Genomic DNA, 23,877 nt, shown 5'->3' on the forward strand with positions numbered 1-23,877 from the left:
GCTGTATCATTTTCTTGGCACAGATGTGCGTAGGACTGTGGGCCATTGTGACCATTGCAGTCACATTTTAATTTGGCAACAACTAGTTTCTAGTTCCCTTGTCCACCCAACAACCCTCCAAATCCAACTCGGCAGATCCCTCTGCCCATCCCTGTATTTCATTGGCCGTAGCCTCGGCCTGCATTTCTTTGACAGTCGCAACTCCATCTTCTATCATACAGGGTACTTCCTCTGTCTGAACCGTCATCATCTTGGTATTTTAATCAGTGGCAGTTTGTTTCGCAATCCTGTCTGCAAACGCATTTCCCTCTCCTATTTTGCATGTTACTTTTTTAGGTGCCTCGCATTTCACTATTGCTAGGCGCTTTGGCGAACGTGAGTGCAGACAGCAATCGTACAATCAAAGGGCCATGTTGAATTCTGGCACCATGTCATGTCAGAAACCCTCTCTCAGCCCAGAGTCGTCCAAAGTTATGAACCACTCCAAACGTTTACTGACTCTCAGTATATATATTCACATTCAAATTTTCAGAAATCTCGCAGGCTCTGGTTACTGCTATTATTTCCGCAGCTTGTGCTGAATTATAGGGGATTCTTTTACTTTCTACAACACTCTCTAGGGCAGTGATAGCGTATGCGGCAGTTGTCGTGCCATCTGGTAATTTAAAACATGAGCCGTCACAAAATAACTCTCCATCCGGCTCTTTCTGTGGAATATCACTTAAATCAACTCTCCCCTTGGTTTCTTCCTCAGTGACCATTAAGCAATCGGTGGGGGGTGATTAATTCTTCCCAATTTCTGTTATGGTTAATGGATTCTGCAGGATTCAAAGTGCTACACCTCATAATTTGGATATGGGGCGCAAACAAGATAATCTCATATCTTGTCAATCTAGCAGAGGTGAGGTGTTGCGTCTGTGTCCTATTTAATAGAACGTCTATGGCATGTGGCACCATCAGAATTAAAGTGTGCCCCAATACCATCCCTTCCGTTTGTTTCACTGACGCAGCAGCCGCCGCGACAGATCGCAAACATCGTGGTAGTGCGCGCGCTACAGGGTCCAGCGCAGATGAAAAATAGCCGCACGGCCTATTTCTTCCACCTTGTTCCTGTGTCAAAACCGCCAATGCACATCCTTCACTTTCACACACAAATAGTCTGAACATTTTCTTATAGTTCGGCGTACCTAAAACTGGAGCCGAGCATAATGCAGTTTCAATCCATCAAATGCCCTCTGACATTCCTCATCCCACTGTAAAGGCATAACCGCATCCCTTCTAGTCAAATTCACTAATGGTTTCACAATCAACGCAAAATTACCAATCCATTGTCGGCAATATGAAGCCATGCCTATTATGGCTCTGACTTCTTTTTGTGTCTTTGGAATAGGCATACAAGAAATACTTTCTATGCGTTCTGGCGTTAGTCTTCTCCCTCCTTTCAAAAGTAGGCAGCCCAAATAAACTACCTCCTTTCGATTATACTGAAATTTCTTCAAACTAGCTTTATGGCCATGTGCCGCTAGGTGCGACAGTAGTAATACAGTGCTTTCTTTACAAATCTCCTCTGTGTCTGCAGCTAGTAATAAATCGTCTATGTATTGCAAAAGTACACAACCCATGGGTAATTCCAGCATGTCTAGCTGCTCTTTTAATGCTCTACTGTAAATACTTGGACTTTCCGTGTAGCCTTGTGGAATCCGTGTAAATGTAAATGATCGTCCTCCTAATGTGAACGCGAACAAGTATCTACTGTCCTTGTCAACTGGAATACTAAAGAATGCATTTTTCAAATCTATTACACTAAAATATTCTGCTGAAACAGGTATCATTGTCAATATTGTAGTGACGTCTGGCACTAAAGGAAATTGCGGATGTACTACCTTCTTTAATGCGCGTAGATCAATTATGAAACGGTATGGTACCTCATTAACTCCTTTTTTATAAACCGGAAGGATCGGGCTGTTACATGTACTGCCTGTGATTTCCTCTATTACCCCTAATTCCATCAAATCGGTAACAATACTCTTCAATTCTTTCTCACCTTCAACCGAAATTTTGTATTGGGGTATTCGCGGTAGGGTAACACCTTCTTTTAAAATAATCTTTACTGGCTCTATCTTTAAACATGCCACATCGTTGTCATGCATTGCCCATATACAGGTTGGTACTTTACTTGGTTCCCCTGGTAACGCTTCGGACATGAATTCTGACACAGGGGCATCGTGTGGCCATATCGTTAGAAACACTCCGTCTGCCATGCAATGTATAACAGAACCTAGTTTTTTCAACAAATTCAATCCCAACAAATTTTCTCCACAATTTTCTGTTAGAAGGAAATGACAATGTTCAGTGAATGGTCCTATGGTAACTGGGACTGGTTTGGACACTGGGTTTATGACTGGTGTACCTGCGAACCCTACAGAAATATTCTTTTGCCCTGACAGTGGTATATTCGGAACCAAGTGATGGTCTATTGAACACTTCTGTGCTCCTGTATCTACAAGAAAGCGGTGTTCCTCATTCCCGACTCTCATTTCTAAGTAGGGTCCTCTCTGATTCACGGGAATAGACACTGGTTCCGACCCCTGTCCTTGGCTGTCCTATTGGGGAAATAACACATCGTCCGATGTGTAATCATTACTATTACTGTAATACGTGTTTGTCTGTGTATCGAAAACATTTCCACTCTTCCCTCTATTTCCCCCATTCTGATTTCCATATTGTTGATTTTGCTGTCCCTGACTCTGGTTTGGGGCATTTTGGTTTTGGCCTTGGTTTTGATTACCTCCATTATTATGATGCTGCTGCATACTATTCCTATTTGGTCCATTCGCTCCTGGGTGTCCTCTATGCTGTCTGCTTTGACCAGACCCATTTCTGTCTGTAAATGCGGGCATTGGGCTTGCCAATGTCCTTCCTCTTTACAATATGCACACTGATTCGGCCCCACTGTTCCCCCATACATATTCGAACTACTCCTCACTTGTGCATTCCCTCGCCCTCTATTATGTCCTACTACTTGCTGCATTAATACCCGTGTCTTTAGATTTACCCTATTCCTCTCTTCTTTTTCTTTTCCTGCAGTCACTCTACGCTCATAATATTGGGCCATACGCAGTACTTCGCCCAACGTTTTTGCTTTCCATGCACTCTCTGATGTCATTATTAGATCCTGAATTGGAAGTCTTAACCCCCTCACATATTTGTTAACAAATAACCTCTTTCCTGCTTCTGAACCCACATCCTGCCCGCTGCCTATATCCGGGTGCAGTAAACATTTCGGCATAGTCATTATCTAATTCATCCTTTAACTCAAAAGTCTATACACATGTTCTCTCACTTTTTCATCCCTCTCCCTACAGCATGCTAATGCATTAAAATCTAACAATCGCTGCAGTGGTAATTTCCCAATTAGCTGTTTCCATCTCTCCACCAAATATTCACCCATGCATTCCAACACTATCTGTTTTTCGTTGCTTCTACGAAAGTCATATATGGAAGCCAATGTTGCCGTCCCATCATTCCCGTCTATATACATCTCTGCCTGTTGCTGCAATTCCACCTTCCTCTCCTTGCTGATTGCGCTGCGGGTTACCCTTGTGCACTGCCGTTGGTCAGTCCCACCTCTTGCCCCCGCGGTTTCAACTTCAACCCCGGGAGGAACGGACGGTACCGAGTCTGTGTCTAAGGCGGGAGGTGCGGATGGGACAATGGGAACAGCGAGTGTCTGTTGTGGGCCTAGTTGGCTAGTAGGACGTGTTACGTGCGCGGTCTGTGGCTGTGGGGGGAGCTTGAGCTACAGGCGGGGTCTGGGCAATAGTTACTAACATATCTGGTCTTTCTTCTGATCTTGGGCCTTGTTTTGTATGAGTCAATATATTTTCTATCAATTCATCTGTCATGTGTAATTCTCGTTGTGGGTATATCTTTTCTATATTGAACTGGTCACGCCTGCCTGCCCTTCTTAGACTCTCAGTCCACTCCTCTTCTTCTTTTTCTTCCGCTACCTCACCTTTTGATTTATGCCTGCGCGCATGCTTTGCTCTGCTTTTAAATCGGAGCATTGCTTCCTTTCTCCAGTCTTTAATAGTTTCAAATGCCGCAGGGCGCGCTTTGTTTCTTATCAACACCCTTTCCAAGTTATCTATCCTCGCCATCTCAAAACTACCATTAATCGGCCACTGGTGGTCTTGTTGCTTTCTGGTTTTCCTATGCCAAGTATCACAGAATATTATCGCACCCACTCCATACTTCACATACATCTCATACGCCGGTGTTCCCCCAGGTGGTACAATTTGGCCATCTTCCAAAGATTGTCTACCACAGCGGAAAAACCCAGCTAAGGTGGACAATACCCCAGGCATGTTTCAACCTTCCCCTCGGTTAATCAACCTTACCTAGGGCGTTTGATTTTGCAAAGTCAACTCTCAACCAATATCAGGATGCTATGAATCGGGGAATGACTCACCTGATAAATCAAGTCGTCTTTATACTGACGCACCAAAGTCTGCGTTTCTTGGCTTCCGCCTCGTTTCGGGACCCGCGCCTCCTTGTTCTCTAGCCAGGCACGTCGATCAGGGATCAGATGTGTGCAGATCTGCAAAGGAGTCTCATCACTTTTATAGGGCGCCCCGAACACCTCTTGATCCCGGCTCGATCGTCCCGTCCTCGCCGTTCTCTGCCTTTCTCAATTACAACGTTACGCGAAGGAACAAGTGGGGGAGGGTCCCTATTCGGGCGCCATCTTGAAAGGGGCTCCTAGGGGACCCTGACGTCTATGGAAACAAGGCGAGTCACCACACACGTTAGAGACGCCAGGCACAAGGTTGTATTCCCAAAGCCAGGGTTTTATTGCAAAGCAAAAGTCTCAGTTGGCCAACTCGGTCTCAACGCCCCGCGACGTGTATCTCTAGACCTCGTGGGACGCAAGAGAGCGAATTACGTACATCAGTTACATATATACAAAATGCATATCAAACAATCAGCTATGTCATGGGTAACACCCCTCTTCATTGGGTTTCTTTGAACTTGGTGTGACGATGGACATCTCCGGCCACTATGACACCTTCAAACATCTATTCTAGTAACAATTTGCAATTTGTGAGTGCGTAGGCATCTTTCGGTTATTGAATAAAACATGGCGCTCTGTTTTTGGAAGCGAGCTACATGCAGAGGGGGTTACATTCCGGACCTTGCTATCTATCAGGTGCTATTCGTGTCCTGGGAGCCGACATGCTCTTAGCGAGCTCAGCAAAGGGGGGCCGTTAGAAAAGCATAATTCAAGCCTTTAGCAGTATTTTTCTAACATATTCTATCATATAACGAGACTGGCTGGCAGCGGTGAAATGATTAAATGCCCTGCGGCTCTGCTTCAAGGCTACATTAAGGTGGGAGCCGGGCATTATTCCTGGCGCTGCCTACGTTCGTGTTTCAGTGAAACTCTTGTTATCCTCTCGGCCCTGTGGCCTTGTCCTTTTCTTATACAGACAGCATTGTTCCTCAGTCGAGCAGTGTAAGCGAAAAATATACTCCGAAGCAATAGGAACAGAAAGCAATGAGCAATGGTGAGAAAACAAAATGGCGATTCTTGTTACATCAAAATGGCTGTTCATTAGAACACTCGAAAACCTATATTCTGTCGTATCGTGCATGAGACGGTTGGCCCACGGCCACCAAAATACGTTTGCGGTCTCGAATTAGATTTCTAGACTGACACTCTCAGTCCCGTTTCTGGACGACATCTGGGACGAGGGGCTGGTGCTCCTGAAGAACCCGTCCACGGCCCCTGCTAAGAGAGACTGGTACGAGAAGAATTATTGGGTCCCAGACTCCGCCCTATGTGCCTCAGGGCACAGACGTCCCCGGATTCAGTGGTGTCTGCGGCGGCCAAGAAGAAAGCGGCGGGGGAGATGCCTTCAACTTTTCCGCTGGACGGCGAGGGGAAGAAACTGGATGCCATGAGACGACGGGTCATCTCGTCGGCGGCAACGACTATTAAAGCCGCCAACGCCCTTGCGATTGTGGCTTGCTACGACAGGGAACTGTGGTTTAAGATCGCTCCCCTGTTGGACTTCCTCCCGGACGACAAGAGGGCTGAGGCCCTGGAAATCCTACAGGAAGGCGAGGTGGCTTCGGACCACGCCATTATGGTGGCCACGGACATCGCTGACACCGGCTTTCGCCAGATGGTCAACGGCGTTTGCCTTTGCCGGAATGGCTGGCTCAAGGCCACTGACTTCCGCCAGGACGTGCAGACCAGGGTTCTGGACATGCCCTTCAATGGGTACAACCTGTTCGGCATGACAGTGGACGAGTCACTGCAGGCTATCAAGGCGGACACTGAGACGGCTCGGGCCTTGGTTGTTCTTCAACAACGACGGCCGTCCTTTGGGAACTCCGGAGGCAAGCAACGTGCCTCCAAAGGAGTCGGCGGCGGTTCTCGTCGTACCGCCAAGTGGCCCGCTCCTTGTCGCAGGAAGCCTACAGAGGATGCGGCAAGACAGGAGGATCTCGTCGTCGTTGCCAAGGTGGACAAGTCTCAAGACCGCAGCCAAGCAGGACTGAACCGGCCGTGGCGTCGGGCCCCCACCCAAGCACCCCGGTCGGAGGCCGGCTGGCGAAATTCGTCAGCGTGTAGGAGACAATTTCCACCGACCGTTGGGTGCTAGATGACCTGGCCCGCGGGCACACCCTGGAATTTCAGTGAAGGTGTCCCTGTATACCACCCTTGGCCAGGAAGGAAAACCACGTTCCACAACTACTTCTGGAGGTACGAGCTATGCTAAAAAAGGGAGCTATAGAACTATTCCCAAAAAGGATCCGGGGCTCCGGAGTGTACTCGCGATACTTCCTCGTCCGGAAGAAGACCGGCGGTTGACGACCCATCCTGGACCTTCGTCGTCTAAACAAGTACATCAAGTCTCAGAAATTCCAGATGGTCACCCTCCAGCACGTGCTGGGACAGCTGGAGGTAAGCGATTTCCTATCGTCGCTGGACTTGGAGGATGTCTACTTCCATGTCCCCATGCTAAAGGGACATCGCAAATTCCTACGATTCGTAGTCCAGGGGCGGCACTACCGGTTCAAAACCCTTCCCTTCGGATTGAAGTCGGCGCCCAGGGTATTGACTAAGTGCCTGGCACCAGTGGCGGCGTGGCTGCGCCTGCAGGGGATCCACGTCTACCCCTACCTGGACGACTGGATCATCTGGGCAAAGTCAAGAGAATTTGTCGTCGATCACACAGCAAAGACCGTCCAACTGCTCATGGATCTGGGATTCTCAATCAACTTCACGAAATCCCACTTGGTACCGTCGCAAGTCGCCCTGTTCCTGGGAGCCAGACTAGACACCGTGGCGCGATTGGCTTCGCCGTCGGAGGAAAGGACGAAGGTCATCCTGGGCAACGTACAACAGCTGTTGACCATGGACGTGGCCAGGGTAAGGTCCATCAAGTCCCTACTTGGCATGATGTCCTCGGGCATCTATCTCGTGCGCCTATGCAGGTTGCGGATGCGACCACTGCAGGAGTTCCTCGACGCCCGTTGGATCCAATCGGCGGGCAGTTTCGAAGACAGGATCTCACTCAACAAGACTTTCCGCCAAGTGATCCGGTGGTGGGGCACCCGTACGCATCTAGCGGTAGGCATGGACTTCCAGACCCCGGCACATCAGGAAACAGTGACAACGGACGCCTCCCTGGAGGGATGGGGAGCACACACCGGAGATCTCCACGCAAAAGGCCTTTGGCTCCCAGAGGAGAGGTCGCTACACATCAATGTCCTGGAGCTCCGGGCCGTGTTCTGGGCCCTCAGGTCGTTCCTTCCGTCCCTCAAGGGCAAGGTGGTAAGGGTCTTCACCGACAACACAACCACGATGTTCTACATCCGGAAGCAGGGGGGCACCAGATCCCCAGCCCTATCGAAGGAAGCGCAAGATCTGTGGCACTGGGCCGTCGCCCAAGGGATGTTTCTGGTACCCTTCCATCTGGCAGGAATAAAGAACACCATCGCCGACTCACTCAGCAGGGAGCTGCGGCAGGATCAAGTGGATCTCCTGTTCCAACGATGGGACAATCCCCAGATCGACCTATTCGCGACGGCGATGAATGCCAAGGGCCAGAGGTTCGCCAGCAGGTTTCCCCAGCCGGGGAGCATGTGTAACGCTCACCTGATTCCCGCAGAGGCGCCGGTCTTGACTGGGTGAATGCCGTATCTTCAAAGGTGATGTGTAACACACGGTTGGCTCTTTGGGCTGGACCTCTGTGCACTGTATGTCTGACTCGAAGAGTAAGATGTCTGCAGATAGAAAATATGGGATTAATGAACTGGGGTTATTGGGTGCCTCTCTCCTCTTCCCTTTCTCTTCTCCTGTAGAACCCCAAAGGTTAACACCCTCACCTTAGGTAAGTGAACGCCGAGCTCTCCATCTGCCTCGGGGCAGGGTGCCGTAACCAGTTTCTTCACTGGATAAGGGTGCAGGCCTCTTGACCTCAGAGGACTGCTGTCCGTCGTTAACTGCACGAACGGTAAGTTCTGGGCACTTCAAATGTCTTAAAAGTCTTTTTGTAATGATATCTCTTGTTTTGCAGGGTTCCGGCGATGGCGGATGGCGGGCTGATGAGAGTTGAGGATCGAACCCGCGTGAGGAATAGAAGCGCCTGGAAGCACGTAAGTAAGCGCTTGTAGCCTGCTTCACGATGCGCACTAACTGTCCCTTTTATCTTGCAGGTACAAGTTCGGAGCTTTAGAGAAGCTGAAGGGTGCTGGAATACCCACTGGATTCGGCGTGGGAAGGAGTAATGGCACGTGAGTAATAAAGTTGCCCAATGTCTTTAAACGCACCTTCTTTTGTCTTTCAGATGCGGGATGCAGCGCCGAAGGCCTCCGGAGCGTGCGAAGAACTGGTAAGCTTTTGTCTTTCAGATGCGGGATGCAGCGCCGAAGGCCTCCGGAGCGTGCGAAGAACTGGTAAGCTTTTGTCTTTCAGATGCCTGAATGCAGCGCGAGGCGTTGCTGACAGCCGATGGACCAGGTAAGAGATGCGCTGCCACTGAAGACCGTAGTGCTAACCTGTTCTTTCTTTGTCTTTACAGGTGCTGCTGAAGACTGGATTCCAGGATGGTAAGCCTTTGTTCCCTTAGGCCCAGGATCAGAAGCAGAAGACACGATGAGCGTTCTGCTGCAGAGAATGCAGAATAACGCAAAGCAAGATTCATCCATCGGGTGTGGTTTAAATAGCCTCCTGTAGTGCTTAGGTGTCTCCTTCCACAGCCACGCCTAGGTAAGAAAAGAGTTCCTGCTTTCCAGAAAAGTTCCAGTGTTCTGAACCTAGAGAGTGGCTCCTGCCCCACCCAACAGGAAAAGTAGTCCCAAACAGAAGAGGATCAGGGGTTCAACTGGCAGGTAAGTAAGCAGCATGGTCTGCTGCAGGTAAGTCCACCCAAGCATTATGAGCCCGGCGCTTCCAGCGCTGGGACTGGGCATCTTTATGAGCCTGGTGCCACTGGCGCCAGGACAGGGTCCAAAAGGTCCCAATTGGGACTGGCTGGCACTCGGAACCGGGGTTATGGGTCTGCTTCCACGGGAGTCGGGCAAGTCCTGATCTTTTGGAAGCAGAGATCATGACAAGCATGGGCGATGCCTTCTCATTCCCCTGGGACAGCCTGTTCTTGTATGCATTACCACTGTTGCTGTTGCGACTCTTCAGTCAACTCAGACGGTCCCGGTGGAGGATGATCCTCGTCGCACCGGCGTGGCCGAGGCAGATTTGGTTCCCAGACCCATGCTGGAGAACAACAGTTACAGGTAAGTAAATTGTTCCTTCTCATGGCTTCTCGCATCCTCACAGGAGCAGTACCAACAACCAACGCAGTCCACAACATGAGAGCAGGGGAAAAGATCTAACCAAGGGGAGTCGGCTCCTGGGAGGGCTGCAACTTCCCCGCACAAACAGGTGAGCGTCACATCTGGCCCTAGATGGCTGTGGCCACAAGTGCACTGGCTGCACTTTAATCTGCTGAACATTTCTCAGCCCAGGGAAGGGCACACATCAAGATCAACGTGTTTTCTCATCAGGGACCCACTGGACAGCGTTGCCCGCCCCAGGGGTCAATTTTTTTGTGGTGCTACGTGTGGAGCAGACGTGCGGCCTCAACAACAGGAAGAGCTGCTTGTGCGGTCTGAGGTCATGGGGGACCAGGAAGATGCCGGTGCACAAGCACAGCCACCATGAAGACATCAAGGTACTTTGGCACCCACGCCCGAATTCAACCTGTCTGGCTCTTATGAGTCAAAAAGTTGGAGATGTATTTCAGAGCCACCGGAGAGTGGCGACTCAGTTATATTCAGCCGGTTCGGAGGTACATCGCATATTCGAATCGCTGAACTCTCAGGCAACCACATACGTGGACGTCAAAAATGCCCTCCAAGAACACTTTCTGCCCCTGGCAAACGAGGATTTCGACAAGTTTGTGATGTGCAGCAAGAGACAGTCTAGTGAGGAAACGTTAGACCATTTCTGCGGGAGTCTGAGACATCTAGCCAGCAGGTGTAGATGTGAAAATGAAAAGGGAATGGTGCACAATCTGCTCCTTCAAGGGTGTACAGGGAAACTCAGACGTCGGGTGCTCCGAGAACCAGGCCTAACGCTGGCTCAGATTTTGAACATGCAAAGGGCCTATGAGCTTGCGGAAAGCAGAGGTGCCAGAATGGACGCAGCCGTCCGCCCAGGAAAAAGCAAGGAGGCATATACCATTGGACGCTCTGCTATGAACACGCCCCAAAAGCCACGATGGGCTCCAAAGAGACCTGAACTGTTTCAAAAGCCTGAGCATCCCCAACTCTGTCAATATTGCGGCTACGACCTTCCACATGCCGGAGACTACCCGGCAAAGTCAAGGGTGTCTGGACACTGTGGCGTGACGGGGCACTATACGAGAGTATTCAGGGCGGGGGCCCAGCGAGAGTTAGCAATAGTGGACCACGGAAGCAAAAGAGTGTTGCCACAGGTTGAACAAGGGATGCAAGAGCTAGACATAGCTGAGGAAGAAGAGAAGGACATATCAAACATTGACTCGACTTCAAGGAAGCAATGACAACACACCTACGTGGTCAACATTGAGGAGACGCCAACACCCGTTTTGATAGACAGAGGAGCCTCTGTGTGTGTCATGGCTGCCAGACATTATGAGACACTGCCGGGCCCACCAGTGCAAAACAAGACCAAGTCGGAGGCAGCACGCACCTCCCACTACGAGGAGCTTTTACAACCTCAGTCACCCATGGCCAACACTCCATCAAAGCCAAGTTCCTCGTGACTGAGGTCAGTCCACACTCTGTTAAGCTGTGTGGCAATCGAAGCCCTGAGCATTGTACACTTTACCATGTCCGTGCACCTGTCCGACATACACAACATCACGGAGCGGTATGCCGATCTGTTCAATGGCATAGGCAAACTATGGGGAGACCCCATATGTCTACATATTGATGAATCAGTGAGACCGACTGCCCTGAAACATCGGCGGATCCCATTTCACCTAAGGGCACCAGTAGAACAAGAACTGCAAACCCTTGTCGACATGGACATAATTGAGAGGGTCAAAGGTCCCAACCCCTGGGTGTCCCCGATAGTAGTAGCCTCCAACCCCAAACAGCCAGGGGTAGTGTGTATCTGCATGGACATGAGGCTGCCCAATATGGCCATCAAATGGGAGCGCCACCTGACACCGACGCTCGATGATGTTGTAGGTGAACTTCAGGGTGCCAAGGTATTTTCACCTTCGCTCGGGTTTCACCAGCTTGAGCTGCACCCTGAATCCCGTTACATAACCATCTTCACCACGCATGAGGGCCTCTACCAATACAAGAGACTGAGCTTTGGTATCTCGTCGGCTGCAGAAGTCTTTCAGAACGTGATTAGAGGAGCCATCGCCGGCCTATAAGGTGTACTAAACTTAAGTGATGACATTCTTGTATATGCCTCCTCAGAGGCAGAGTACGTGAAAAGACTGGAGAGGACCCTGGAGTGGATCCGGGACCTAGGGCTAACCCTCCACAAAGGGAAGTGCGAGTTCTTTAAAGACCAGATCGAATTTTTTGGGTTTGTGTTTCATGCTGGCGGCATTTCCCCAGACCCAGAGAAAGTACGAGACGTTAGAGAGGCAGCCCCCCCAGAATCCCCTTCAGACATTCAAAGCTTTCTGGGGATGGTAAACAACTGTGGGCAGTTTATCCGGGACCTGGCCTCACTCTCGGAGCCACTGAGGGCCCTCACAAGAAACAACACCACTTGGGAATGGTCCGCCCGGGAACGGAAGGCGTTCAACATTATTAAAGCAGTGCTGACTAGGGAAGAAACTATGGCATATTTCGATCCCAAGAGGGAATCTGAACTGGTGGTTGATGCCAGCCCAGTGGGACTGGGTGCAGTGCTGTTACAGCCGGACGCACAGGGACAGATGCATCCGATAGCATACACCAGTAAGTCCCTGACTGACACTGAGAAGAGGTACTCACAGATAGAAAGGGAGACGCTGGCCATTCTATGGGGCTGCAAACATTTCCACTTATACATATTCGGCAAACGTGTTTCGGTCATTACTGACCACAAGCCATTGATCCCCATCATGGCGGGCATGTTAGGGAGAATTCTAATTTCGTGGCTAATTTCCCTTACCTATAGAGTCCCCCAGCAGCTTTGCTGGATTTTAAGGGTTTGTTTCTTTTTACCTGCTAAGATTGACTCTTTTTCCCACTCTTAGGCATTTTTGCTATGTGTGTCCTAGGCTATTTCTATGTTTAATGCCTATGGGATCTTTTCTCTCACCCATAGGAACCATCTTTATGCACATGTGTTACACAGCACCCTCCGTGCGGTGACACAGGGGTGTCGTAGCGACCCCCAAACATAGACTCCATACCCTGGGACTGACTACTGTCTCCCAGGGCATGTAAAGTCCCCATTGACTTTACTAGTCGATTTTTATGAACTTAACCAGTACACCCCATCTTAATATGGAAGTACTGGAAGGGGTTAATAGTTTTTCCCCTATGTTCATTTTCGAGAGGGTACCTTAAAGTCCCCCTCTACAAAGTTTCTGGCTGGTGGCAGTGGTTACTACCTTTTATATTCCACCGCAAATATTTCTCTATGGGATTTTCCCATTGTTCGAGGTTACCACTTTTTCTGACAGCCTCTAACATACCGCCGGTTTATTTTATTATTAACTTTACTCCGGTAGGTTTTATTTGCCAGAACTTTGCTAAAACTTCTTTCTTGAGTCTTGCTCCATTTTCCTAACCCAGGTCGGGGATCCTTTGTTCATCCTTTTGGCGGGCTTCTGCCAAGAAGCTCTCCTTTCGGCGCCACTCAGCCTGGAGTGGGTCTGTTGTTTGGGAGGGGGAGTAGAACCCCCGGACAGAGTTGCCACAGCAACTCAGGTCGCACTCTAACCTGATTGGCTGGAGTGTATCCCGCCAAGATGACCACTCCACTGTGTGAGTGACAGCTAGGCTGTATGAATGGGTCTCTTTCTGCATAAAAGCAGGGTCCTGAGGACGGGAAGAGCAAGACGTCGCCACTGGAACTATGGAACCGAAGGGGAGAGAAGCCAGAGACATCTTCAGCATCTACACCACCGGTGAAGCCCTGCGGGATCGTCTCGCCACTTTTCTTCCACACAACGAGAGGAGATCTTCAGCAAAAGTGCCTCCTTCCCTTGAGCTGGTGGGTGTTAGGGAGAATTCTCTCTTTAGGCTGAGTCCCCTAGCAGCTTTGCTGGATTTCTGGAGTTTGTTTTTTTTCTCCTGCCAAGAGTGAGACTCTTTTTTTCTCCCACTCTTGGACATGATTTATGGTGTTCCTTTGACTGTTAATGTGTTTTATGGGGTCCTTTACTCCATAGGGTCTCATGTGTTTTTACTATGTATGTTACACAGCACCCTCTGTGCAGTGACACAGGGGTGTCATAGTGACACCCCACCATAGACTTCATACCCTGGGACTGACTACTGTCTCCCAGGGCATGTAAAGTCACCATTGGCTTTACTAGTCCCAAATTATTAACAGAAACCAGTACAAACCATCATATTGTGGATGTACAGGTCGGGGCAATTCGATTGCCCCGGGGTCTGTTAGTCGAGGGGGCATGTCTCCGTCCCCCATGATCGAGTTTTGGCTGGTGGCAGTGGATACTACTTTTTATATTCGACCGCGAATATATCCCTATGGGATTTTCCCATTGTTCGAGGCTACCAACTTTAATTATTTAATTCCCATAGTCTCGAACATACCGCCGGTTTATTTATTTAATATTAATTCGCTGGTTGGTATTTTTTGCCAGGACTCGATTCTAAAATGGCGTTTGTGTTCTCTTCTGTGACTCCAACCCAAGTCGAGCCCTTTGTTCCACTTTTTGGCGGGCTTCTCCACAGAAGCCTCCAAAAGTGGTGCCACTCTGTCTGGGTACCACAGGGGGCGTGGAAGGGGGTTTAGGCACCCTGGACTGAGTTACCTTGGTAACTCAAGTCGCACTCTTGTGTGATTGGCCCAAGTGGTGAGCCGGCCGGCCGGCTCACCACTTAGCATGTTTGATTGACAGCTAGGCTGAGTGAATGGGGGTGTGCTGCAAAAAAGCAGGGCTTTGGGGACTAGAACTTCAGAAGTCGCCACAGGACCTGAGAATCCGACGAGGGAGAAGCTGAGCCGACCTACTACAACGACACCACCGGTGGAGCCCTGCGGAACCGACTCACCACTTCCCGACGACAGAGAAGATCTCCCGGCTGGAGAGGCTTCTTCCCCTGACTGGTGGGCACAACCAGTTTACCTTCTTCTCTTCGCACCCCAGACCGGCTTGTGGTCGAATTGCCTGTGCCAAGCACCCCGGCAACCAGATAGCCACTTACCACTGGACGCAAATCCTCCTCTTACCTGAGAAACGCTGCGGCTGGTTTCTTCCCTGGCAGTGCAACGGACTCCTGTCTTCCTCCCTGATGAGATCCTCTCTTCCCCCGGACGAAGCACCGACTTGCATCCGCTGCCAGGAACAACTGCCCCCGCTGGAGTATTCTCACCACTTTAAGGTACCGTGTCCGCCAGGCCTCCCTTTCTAAAGATTGCTACAAGGTAATAATAATCCCTTAACCTTCTGGACTGGGCTGGCCGCCTTGACCTTCTAACTGGTCCCTTTCTTTGGTCCAACTCCTTTTTGAACCTTTTCAAGACTTTTGTGCACTGCAACCGTGTGACCTTGGACACGTTTCGTTTGATCCTCTTAAAGTGGATCCAGCCTATTGAACTCTAACTTCACAGTTTTACCTTGCCTTCCTCCCTTGTTGTGTTCTTGTAAAAGTGTTGGGACCTGTTTCAATTTATTCTCTGCTTTTCTCTCCCTTTTAAAACAAATTATTAGAGTGCCTTCTGCGTTAAGCGCTCACCGCTGTCTGAAAATAAGTGGGGCTTTACTTAAGACTTGTCTGATATTCTTCTAAGGGAGTGTATATCTTTTAGTGACCGTGTTTTTGAATTGCTTACTATTAGTGCCTGTGTGTTTTTCTAGATGTGGTTTTAAATGAATAATTATATCTCTTTTACACCAAGCTCTGGTCAGTGTTTACTTGTTCTACTATGTTCTTTTGACCTATTGCTCAGCCACAGCTACCAAGTGAATCTGTGTGGTACAGACTGCTACCAAGTGGGTTTCCTGCCAAACACCTGTAGTCTTAAATCTTTTGCAGTGGCCCCAGAGGGAACTGCACAGGTTTCTGCCTAACAGTGGGGTCAACCAGTTCACCTATCGCATCCTTGGACCTGCCTTGGTCGAATCGACAGTGCCCAGCACTTGGAGACCGGATAGCCAGGCAGCTATCGACCAGGACTGCGATTAAAAGGAGCGTACCTTTTAAACTTCGTTTGGCAGCACCGCGGCTGGTTTCATCCCTGGGTAGTGCAGCGACTCGAACCTTCCTCCACGACGAGAGCCTCTCTTCCTCTGTTGGATCCCTCGACCTGCAGGAACTACCAGGAACAACCGCCACCGCAGGAGCCACTTCTTCACGTTTAAGGTACATTGTTCCGCCAGGCCGCCCTTTCTCCGTGGCAGCCCTAAAGGTGTTTTAAATCCTTTAACTACTTGTAGGGTTGGCCGCCCCCTCTCTTAACATTGTCTTTCGCCTTGCATCTACCTCTTCAATATTTTTCTACTAAAGACTTGACTGCAGCTACAAGAACATTTTTGCTCCTAAGCTCTTGGTCCTGTACCACTGACTCTGGCTCAGGCCTATTGACTCTGGCTGATTTGTTAGATTTGCTCTCACTAGATTAGTTTTCAATGAGACATGTGTTGATGCACCTAAATCTTCTAAACCCCTCTTCCTTCCTACTGTTTTAACTTGTGGAGTGCCATTTTGCTCAGTTTTCATTCACTTATCTTCCTGCTAAAGTGTTACTGTGCATTACTTGTTCACAAAACTTCAGGGAAGTGTTGCTAGGGGGCGTCTGAAGATATTTCGGTTTAACTTGTGCTTTCCCTCCCTTTCGTTGAATTGTTGGAGTGCCATTTGTAGTTGGTTTTCACTGTGCCGTTTTTGCTCAGTTTTCACTCTACTGCAAACGTGTCTGCAATCGAATAGGGAGTTGTATATGCTTTTCTTCTGACTAAACTTAACTTACTTTATTAACTGTGATCTATGTGTTGACTTAGAAGTGTATAAAATAAATATATATTCTCTTTTTAATACAAAGCTTTGGTCAGTGTTTCCTTGCTCCAGAGTACTGTACTACCTATTGTGTCAATCCTGAATACTGCTCATCTACCTCTTGAGATAAGTCTGACTGCTCAGCCACAGCTACCAACTAAATCTTTGTGGTACAGACTGATACCAAAGGGGATTTATTGCTCTCACCTGTAGTCCTAATCTGGGGTAGTGCTCCCTAAGGGAACTGCCCTGGATTCTGCCTAACACGTGTCATCCAAACTTCCCCCACGGATTGAAAGATGGATGCTATCCCTGATGAAATATGGATAGAAGCTTCAATACAGGCCAGGCACGAATAACCCGGCAGACTACTTGTCCCGTCACCCCGGACATGGCCGAAAGCAGGAAGGACCAGCGGAAGACGACTGTGCTGAGGTAATCCGACACGTGGTGGAGGCCGCCATGCCCATAGCGCTAACCATACGAGAGCTCATTGAGGCGTCCCTGGCTGATGAGTGGTTTCAGCTCATAAGGACAGCAACGTCCAGCGCAGATTGGAAGATGGCGTTGGCAAACACAACCCGGAGAGAGTAGAGCGCCCAACAGGACCTGAAGGCGCTATGGCGCTCTCAAAATGAACTGTCCGTCTCTGCGGAAGGTTTAATGCTGAGAGGACTTCAGATCATCGTACCACGGATGCTGGTGAAGAAGATATTGGAACTGGCTCATAGCGGGCACCAGGGCACGGCCAGAACTAAGGCACGTCTACGAGCCAAGGCATGGTTCCCTGGCTTGGAACGTCGGGTGGACGAATATGTACAACAGTGCATTTGGTGCCAAGCGGCCAGCCCGGCAGTGAGAGAACCCAATATAGATTCGATGGAAAGAAGTGACCAGCCATGGGGCACGTTTCATGCCGACTTTGGTTCTACAGGGAGAGGCACCTATTTTTTGGCGGTGATAAATCAATGGTCACGGTACCCCGAAATAGAGTTAGTAGAATCGACCGCCAGTGATCACACCATTCAAGCACTAGAAAGAATTTTCGCCACCCACGGATTTCCCTTCGAACTATGCCCAGAAAATCCACCCCCCTTTCAGGGCCAACAGTTTGTGCAATACATGGAGGAGTGTGGAATAAAGCACCAGAAACTGACCCCCTATGGCCGAGGGCCATTGGTGAGGCTGAGCGGTTCATGCACACTTTGAATAAGATATTCAGGATATCCCAGAATCAAGGAGGGGGACTACGGAGGAACCTCTACCAATTCCTCTGTGAATACTGTACAGGAGTAGCACAGTATTCCTCATCAATCCATGGGGGTGGTCCCAGCGGAAGCCCTTTTCAAGCGGTGGCCCATGGGACTCATACCAGAGATGGATGGACAAGAACCTGGCATCATCGACGACCAAAGAATACGAGTGGAGCGACAGGCACACAATGAGCGCGAGAGCGCCAGGAGAAATCTCCAACAACCCAACATCGCAGTGGGGGACACGGTACTAGTTCTCAACCGCCACCCAGTGGGAAAACTATCCCTGACATATGAGCCCAAACCCATGGGCGTAACCCACGTCAATGGATCAATGGTAACAGTCGCTGATGAGAGAGGGACGGTTACAAGGAACGCATGCTATTGTAAGAAGATAGAGGCCCGCTCATCCGATGAGAGTCTGACCGAAAGTGAACCAACAACCCTGAGTGCCAGCCAGGCACCCAGGGACAGTGGGAGCAGAGATGACCAGCCGCAGGCAGCTTCTCTGCATCCGTCCCAGAGCGGCAGACCAAGGTATCCAAGCTGGGAAGGGCGCTGATGTCCGGCTCGGTTCCAGGACTTCATAATGGACCCTGAGTCGCAGGGAGGACCGTATTGACCCACGTTGGGTCCACCTGTTGACTGTATGTTTTGCACTACAAGTGTCAGCCCCCGTTGGGCCATGTGATAATATTATTATTGTCCCTCTGTTTTTTTCTTTATGAAAAAGGAGGAATGTTACGGAGCGATGTGTATTGTTGTACGCATGCGCAGGCCTCGTTCCGGCTCGCGCATGCGTGTTTAATAAATGGGAAGCATGTGCGAGGCAGTTGCTGCCGGGATCCCGAAGCAGTAAGACGTGTCCGTGTGATGTCAATCCAGGTATCGTGCTTATGCTACAGGGAGGCCACGCGGCCCTCTTAGATTATAACACCTACCTCCACTGACAGGGGCTGTACGCAGGCCTTGTGACAATGGACAGAACCTGTTTCTTTTCATGTACAAAGCATTTTTTCCAGAAAACAAGCACCTATGTAAACAAACTGTTTTACTTCCTCCAGTTTTGTGGTATTGAGAAAGAAGTGACAGGAAAATGATTTTTGCTCACTGCTATTAAATCTTTTGGTCTTTGCAATGTAACTGGGAAGCGCCTGCTTATTTTTGTGAACCGCATACCTATCTGTTAGGCCTGGAAGTGCTTTGGGTATTCCAGCTACTATGACTCTGTTATCCATGTTGCTTGCAATCAATTAAGCTATGACTTAGGCTGGCTTTTCAGACTCCCAGAGCTTGCGCACAAAATACACTGATATGCAAATGTTGTTCCTTTGATATCATACAAAAATGTTTACAAAAATGAATGTATTTCCTAGAAAGTCATATAAACTTAAATATTTTCTTAAGGATGCATACAGTCCTGCACATACCATTACCTAAGAAAAGTGCTATTGGATTGAACATCAATTTGACATTATGGAACCATGATGTAAAAGCAGCGTGGTTTGCGACTTGCTTGTGAAAGTAATCCATATAGTTCTTATACAACTGGCCTGAATGTCATCCTACTTTTCTAAGTGTGGGGAGACTCTTTTATTTTAATTTTTTTATGGTGGAACTGTTGTTGTCTCAACTCCCAAATGTTACCTACTAATACTTCTTAACCTAAAGTGCCAATGTATATGGGAACATGAATGACATTACAGTGAAGTAAGAACTTGCTTTATTTTTCAGACCATCTCACAATACCAAACGATCACGTTCCCGTGAAGGCTCAGGCTCTACCAAGTCACTTCCTTTTGGAAAAGCCAAGCGCACAGAATCATCACAAAGAGAAGTGGCAGCGTCAGGCCAGGTAAGTGCAGAAAATTATCTGACGGTTGCAAGTTGTCAAAGAGAGTCTCAATAAGGGACTGTGGGCCTCGTTACAAGTTTGGTGGTATCTCGGCAGTAAATCCGCGGTGATATCACCAAACGGATTTACTGTTGCCACCACTTGGTTCATCAGAATTTCCACCGGATTACAGGTGGTGGTAGGTGGTGTTAGTCCCCATTAATTGAAGTCAATAGGTTTCTATGGGGATTTTGGCACAATTACCAGCAGCGTTAATTCCGCCGATTTGGCAGTTTTTTGGCAGTAAAGCAGAAGAATTTCCTCCAGCATTTTGCTGGATGTTTTCCCTCCACCTTACTTCCAAATCCGTAGTTCGAAGGTGTGATAATGCGGTGGTATGCAGTGGCAACTATGTTACCATTGCACTACCACCGTTTTTTGGCCACACCGCCAAACTCGTTGAGGCTGGGTATTTTAAATCTAAAGAATGTTGAAAACACACACACACACACACACACACACCACACATCACACACCACCCCGCCCCCCTCCCTTGGAGGCTCTAAACTCCATTTAAAACATACTTTTATGTACAGAATCAGGAGGATTCTGTATTGGATTTCTTACTCAGTGGCAAGGGGGGGTTATTAAATGCATTATTTTAATATTATTGTCATATTTACTAATAACAAAAGTAAGACACAAGACTGTTATGGTGGAATTGCTGGGTGACGTACTATAAAATCAGATACTCTTGCATCCTGTCCCCTCTCCTCCATGCTCCTGGGACGTTCCTCAGAACCAGGACAGGGAACAGAGCTTATTGCAAAGCAGCTTCATAGAATCTTATTTGAGGGCATGCCCTGTAAATACCCCAGGTGGTACCTTCTTCGTACGCCTCGCCCAACTGTCTGTCCCTTTCTCTGCATCAGATGGGACGGAATATCATGTTGCGGGAAAACCAATATATCTACCTCCTCCACCTATGCCCTATTGGTCCCACCTGTGCGAAGGGTGCTAATGGAATTGTTCCCCCGAGGACCCACACGCTTTTTGTTTAGTTTGTTTAGGGGTATGTGTGGTGTACCTGCAATGCATGTCTCTCAATCTTTCTCTCGGGCACTGTATAATGGGCATGCATGGTTGGAGACCGCATTCGGCAGGCAGCTCGACGATGAAGATGAACATTTCATCGAATCAAGCCACAAGGTACATTTTTTTTTTTTTAGGTCACCCTATGCAGGCGCTCATTTACGTGGCACCGTGCAGCATGGAAGGCCCGAGGGTCATACAATGGACTACTATGACACCCCAGACCAAAGTGCCACTGGTGCAAATGTCTTTTAGGGGGGAGACTTCTGGTTGCGTGCAGACTCAACCTGCACCCTGTGACCGTACTGAATGGCACGAGCATGGAAGGGAGCAGGCCGCTATCCATACCTGCAAATGTAGGAACCTCATGCCCATACCAGTACGGGACACGAAAGGGACAAGGATCCTCACCAACGGCTGTATCAAAGCAGACATTCAAGGGAACACCTTGCATCCAGGCCGAATACGCAGGTTCACCTCCTGGGGGTCTTCAGAAAGCAGAGGCCTCCAAATCACGGTCAAGAAAAGGGGATCCACAAAGGAGGCATGTTTCGTCCTCCCTTGGGAATGCCCCATTGGTAGACCCAGAAACCAAAAGAAGAACCATCATTGAGGACCAACGACTGAGCATCAGGTAAACCCAACAACCATACAGTCTAACAGTTTTTAACCACATGTAGTGTGGACAGCTCCTACAAAAAAGCCATATACAGGCTCTTATTACTCGCAGACAGTCCCCATGCAACAAGATTAACAAATCAGCCTGCCACAACATCCATTTTGTTTCACTGGTGTGAGACCGAGAATCCTTCCAGGACAGGGAGACGAAACGCTGACGACCCGTTTCAAATCGTTCCTACAGGCCCTGGACATGCACAGATTCTTTCAGTCCCCACTATCTCACAGCAGCTTTCTACTCCTACAGCAGCTTTCTACTCCTCCAGCATCATGTCACGTTCAATGGATTCTGTGATGCGGGCTGTGAAGAGGAAGGACCTCTAGCTCACAACAACCGGCAGCCGGTTGACAAGAGCGGTCACGAGTCAGTACCCGAATGCGGCCGCGGCCGCGAGTTACTTGAACGAGACCGCCAGACAAGCAAACCTGGCAGCGACTCGGAAAGGCGTCTGTAGTTCAGAAATTGACCGCGTGTCACAACTTGGCAAGGAAACGAACAGTGGCCGCGATATGGAATTCGACCACGGGTCGCACTTAGACAAAGTGTCGGATGAAACCGATAAGAAACATAACACACCCAATACGGCCACACGGACTTGGGGTTGGTCGGATAGCACGGTCCCCGACCATGAGGCAGCAATAATACCCGCTCCCCGGGCTTGTTACTTACTACACTCACCTGAAGTTCTCCCCAGCAACAGTCAGAACCAGACAGGAGGGACATGGGAGAATGTAGCAGAGCAACCCTCGACCAGAGAGAAAGGGGGCGGGGCTTCGGGGATTATTTATAGACGTGACAACATAGATGCCTCTGATTGGTTGATTAGTGTTTTTTCCCTATATAAGAGTGAAACTGACAAAGGACTGTGTGTGTTTCTTCCACGCTCTTTCAGAACATTCGACCTGAGGGAGAGAGAGTCACACCAGAGAGGCTCTGGGCCTATGAAGATTTAAAGGACGAATTTGAAAACTCATCCATACCGAAGAAAATTGAATTCGTTTTTTTTATTTTATTTTTTTCCACCTGAATAAAGGATTTTAATTTTCTTCATCCCTGCCTTATCCTTACAAATTTGGTGGCAGCGGTGGGATAAGGCAACGCAATGGAGGCTATTATAAAAGCGCTGGCGGAAGGACAACAACAACTGCAGCAGGCAATACAAGTGCACTCTCACCAAGCCCAAACTGATCGCCAGGCGTTGCAGCAGGCTTTGCAATTACAAGTCGCCAATCAAGATGCCTTAAAAAAAGTGACGGAAGTGGTGGTTGCTAGAGGAAACCCTACGGCGCCAACAGCAGTCTTACAAAAATTCCAACCTGGCGAGGACCCCTGTTATTTTTTTACTAACTTTGAGAGGGTTGCCAGGAATGCTCAGTGGCCAGTGGAGAAGTGGGGACACTTCATAGCGCCATTGCTAACCGGAAGCATGCAAGGGGCCTATCAGGCAACCAACCCAGCAGGAGATACATCCTACACAGAGATAAAAAGGACAATCCTAGAAAGGATGGGAATGGATGATGAAGCTTATCGGATAAAACTACGGGAGACCAAGCTTAAGCCGGGGGAAACCCCCAGACAACTCTACTAACGCATCCATGACATCACCGACAAATGGTTGAAATCCACCAGTAGTAGCGTGCAAGAGGTAGTAGACAAAATAAAACTGGAACAGTTTACTGAGGCACTTCCACCTCCCATGCAACGATGGGTAAAGCAACACCATCGACCTACCCTGCCAGAAGCTATAGATATCGCCTCCGCCTTCCAGAAGGCCGGTACTTCCAAGGGTGGTCCACCAGATATACCCAGAGCTACACCCATGAAGGGGACAGGAGTTGGAGAACTGAAAATCCCTAGGGGAGATCCAAAAACGGTGTCCTGGCCTAACATAAATCGACAACCACAGTGTTTCGATTGTGGCGACTGGGGACATATTGTAAGGTTTTGCCCCAGAAAGCCGGCTGAACCTATGGAGATTGGGTTTCTACAAGGGAAAGAGTATCGCAGAAGTAGAGATCCATACTTCCTAGATGTGAGAGTAAACGGAACAAATAGACAAGCCCTCCTTGACAGCGGAAGTGAACAGACAGCAGTCCGACCAGAAGTAAGTGGGTCAGCGGGAGGGGCTGTGTCACAAATCCCAATTAAATGTGGACATGGGGATATTAAGACCTACCCCTCGAAAGAAGTAGTCATAGAGGTAAAGGGGGTTGAAAACAAGATGAAGGTTGCCATCATGCCCCACTTACCCACCCTGGTATTATTAGGAACAGACCTCCCTTCTTTCCAAGAGTGTTTTCAAGAAGTTGAAGGGTTACAAA

At 49.0% G+C, this 23,877-nt stretch overlaps 1 protein-coding gene across 1 annotated transcript in view; it reads left to right on the forward strand.

Moving 5' to 3' along the window:
• HYDIN (HYDIN axonemal central pair apparatus protein) overlaps nucleotides 1–23,877 on the forward strand; it is a 3,273,799-nt gene that overhangs the window by 2,469,615 nt on the left and 780,307 nt on the right. Inside the window, exon 58 of the mRNA XM_069654775.1 lies at nucleotides 19,686–19,806. Within this exon, the coding sequence (XP_069510876.1) occupies nucleotides 19,686–19,806 (121 nt within the window). The remainder of the gene's footprint in view (nucleotides 1–19,685; nucleotides 19,807–23,877) is intronic.

Source organism: Ambystoma mexicanum, chromosome 1p (genome assembly GCF_040938575.1).
Source record: "Ambystoma mexicanum isolate Mex_15411 chromosome 1p, UKY_AmexF1_1, whole genome shotgun sequence".
In the NCBI taxonomy this organism is placed as follows: domain Eukaryota; kingdom Metazoa; phylum Chordata; class Amphibia; order Caudata; family Ambystomatidae; genus Ambystoma; species Ambystoma mexicanum.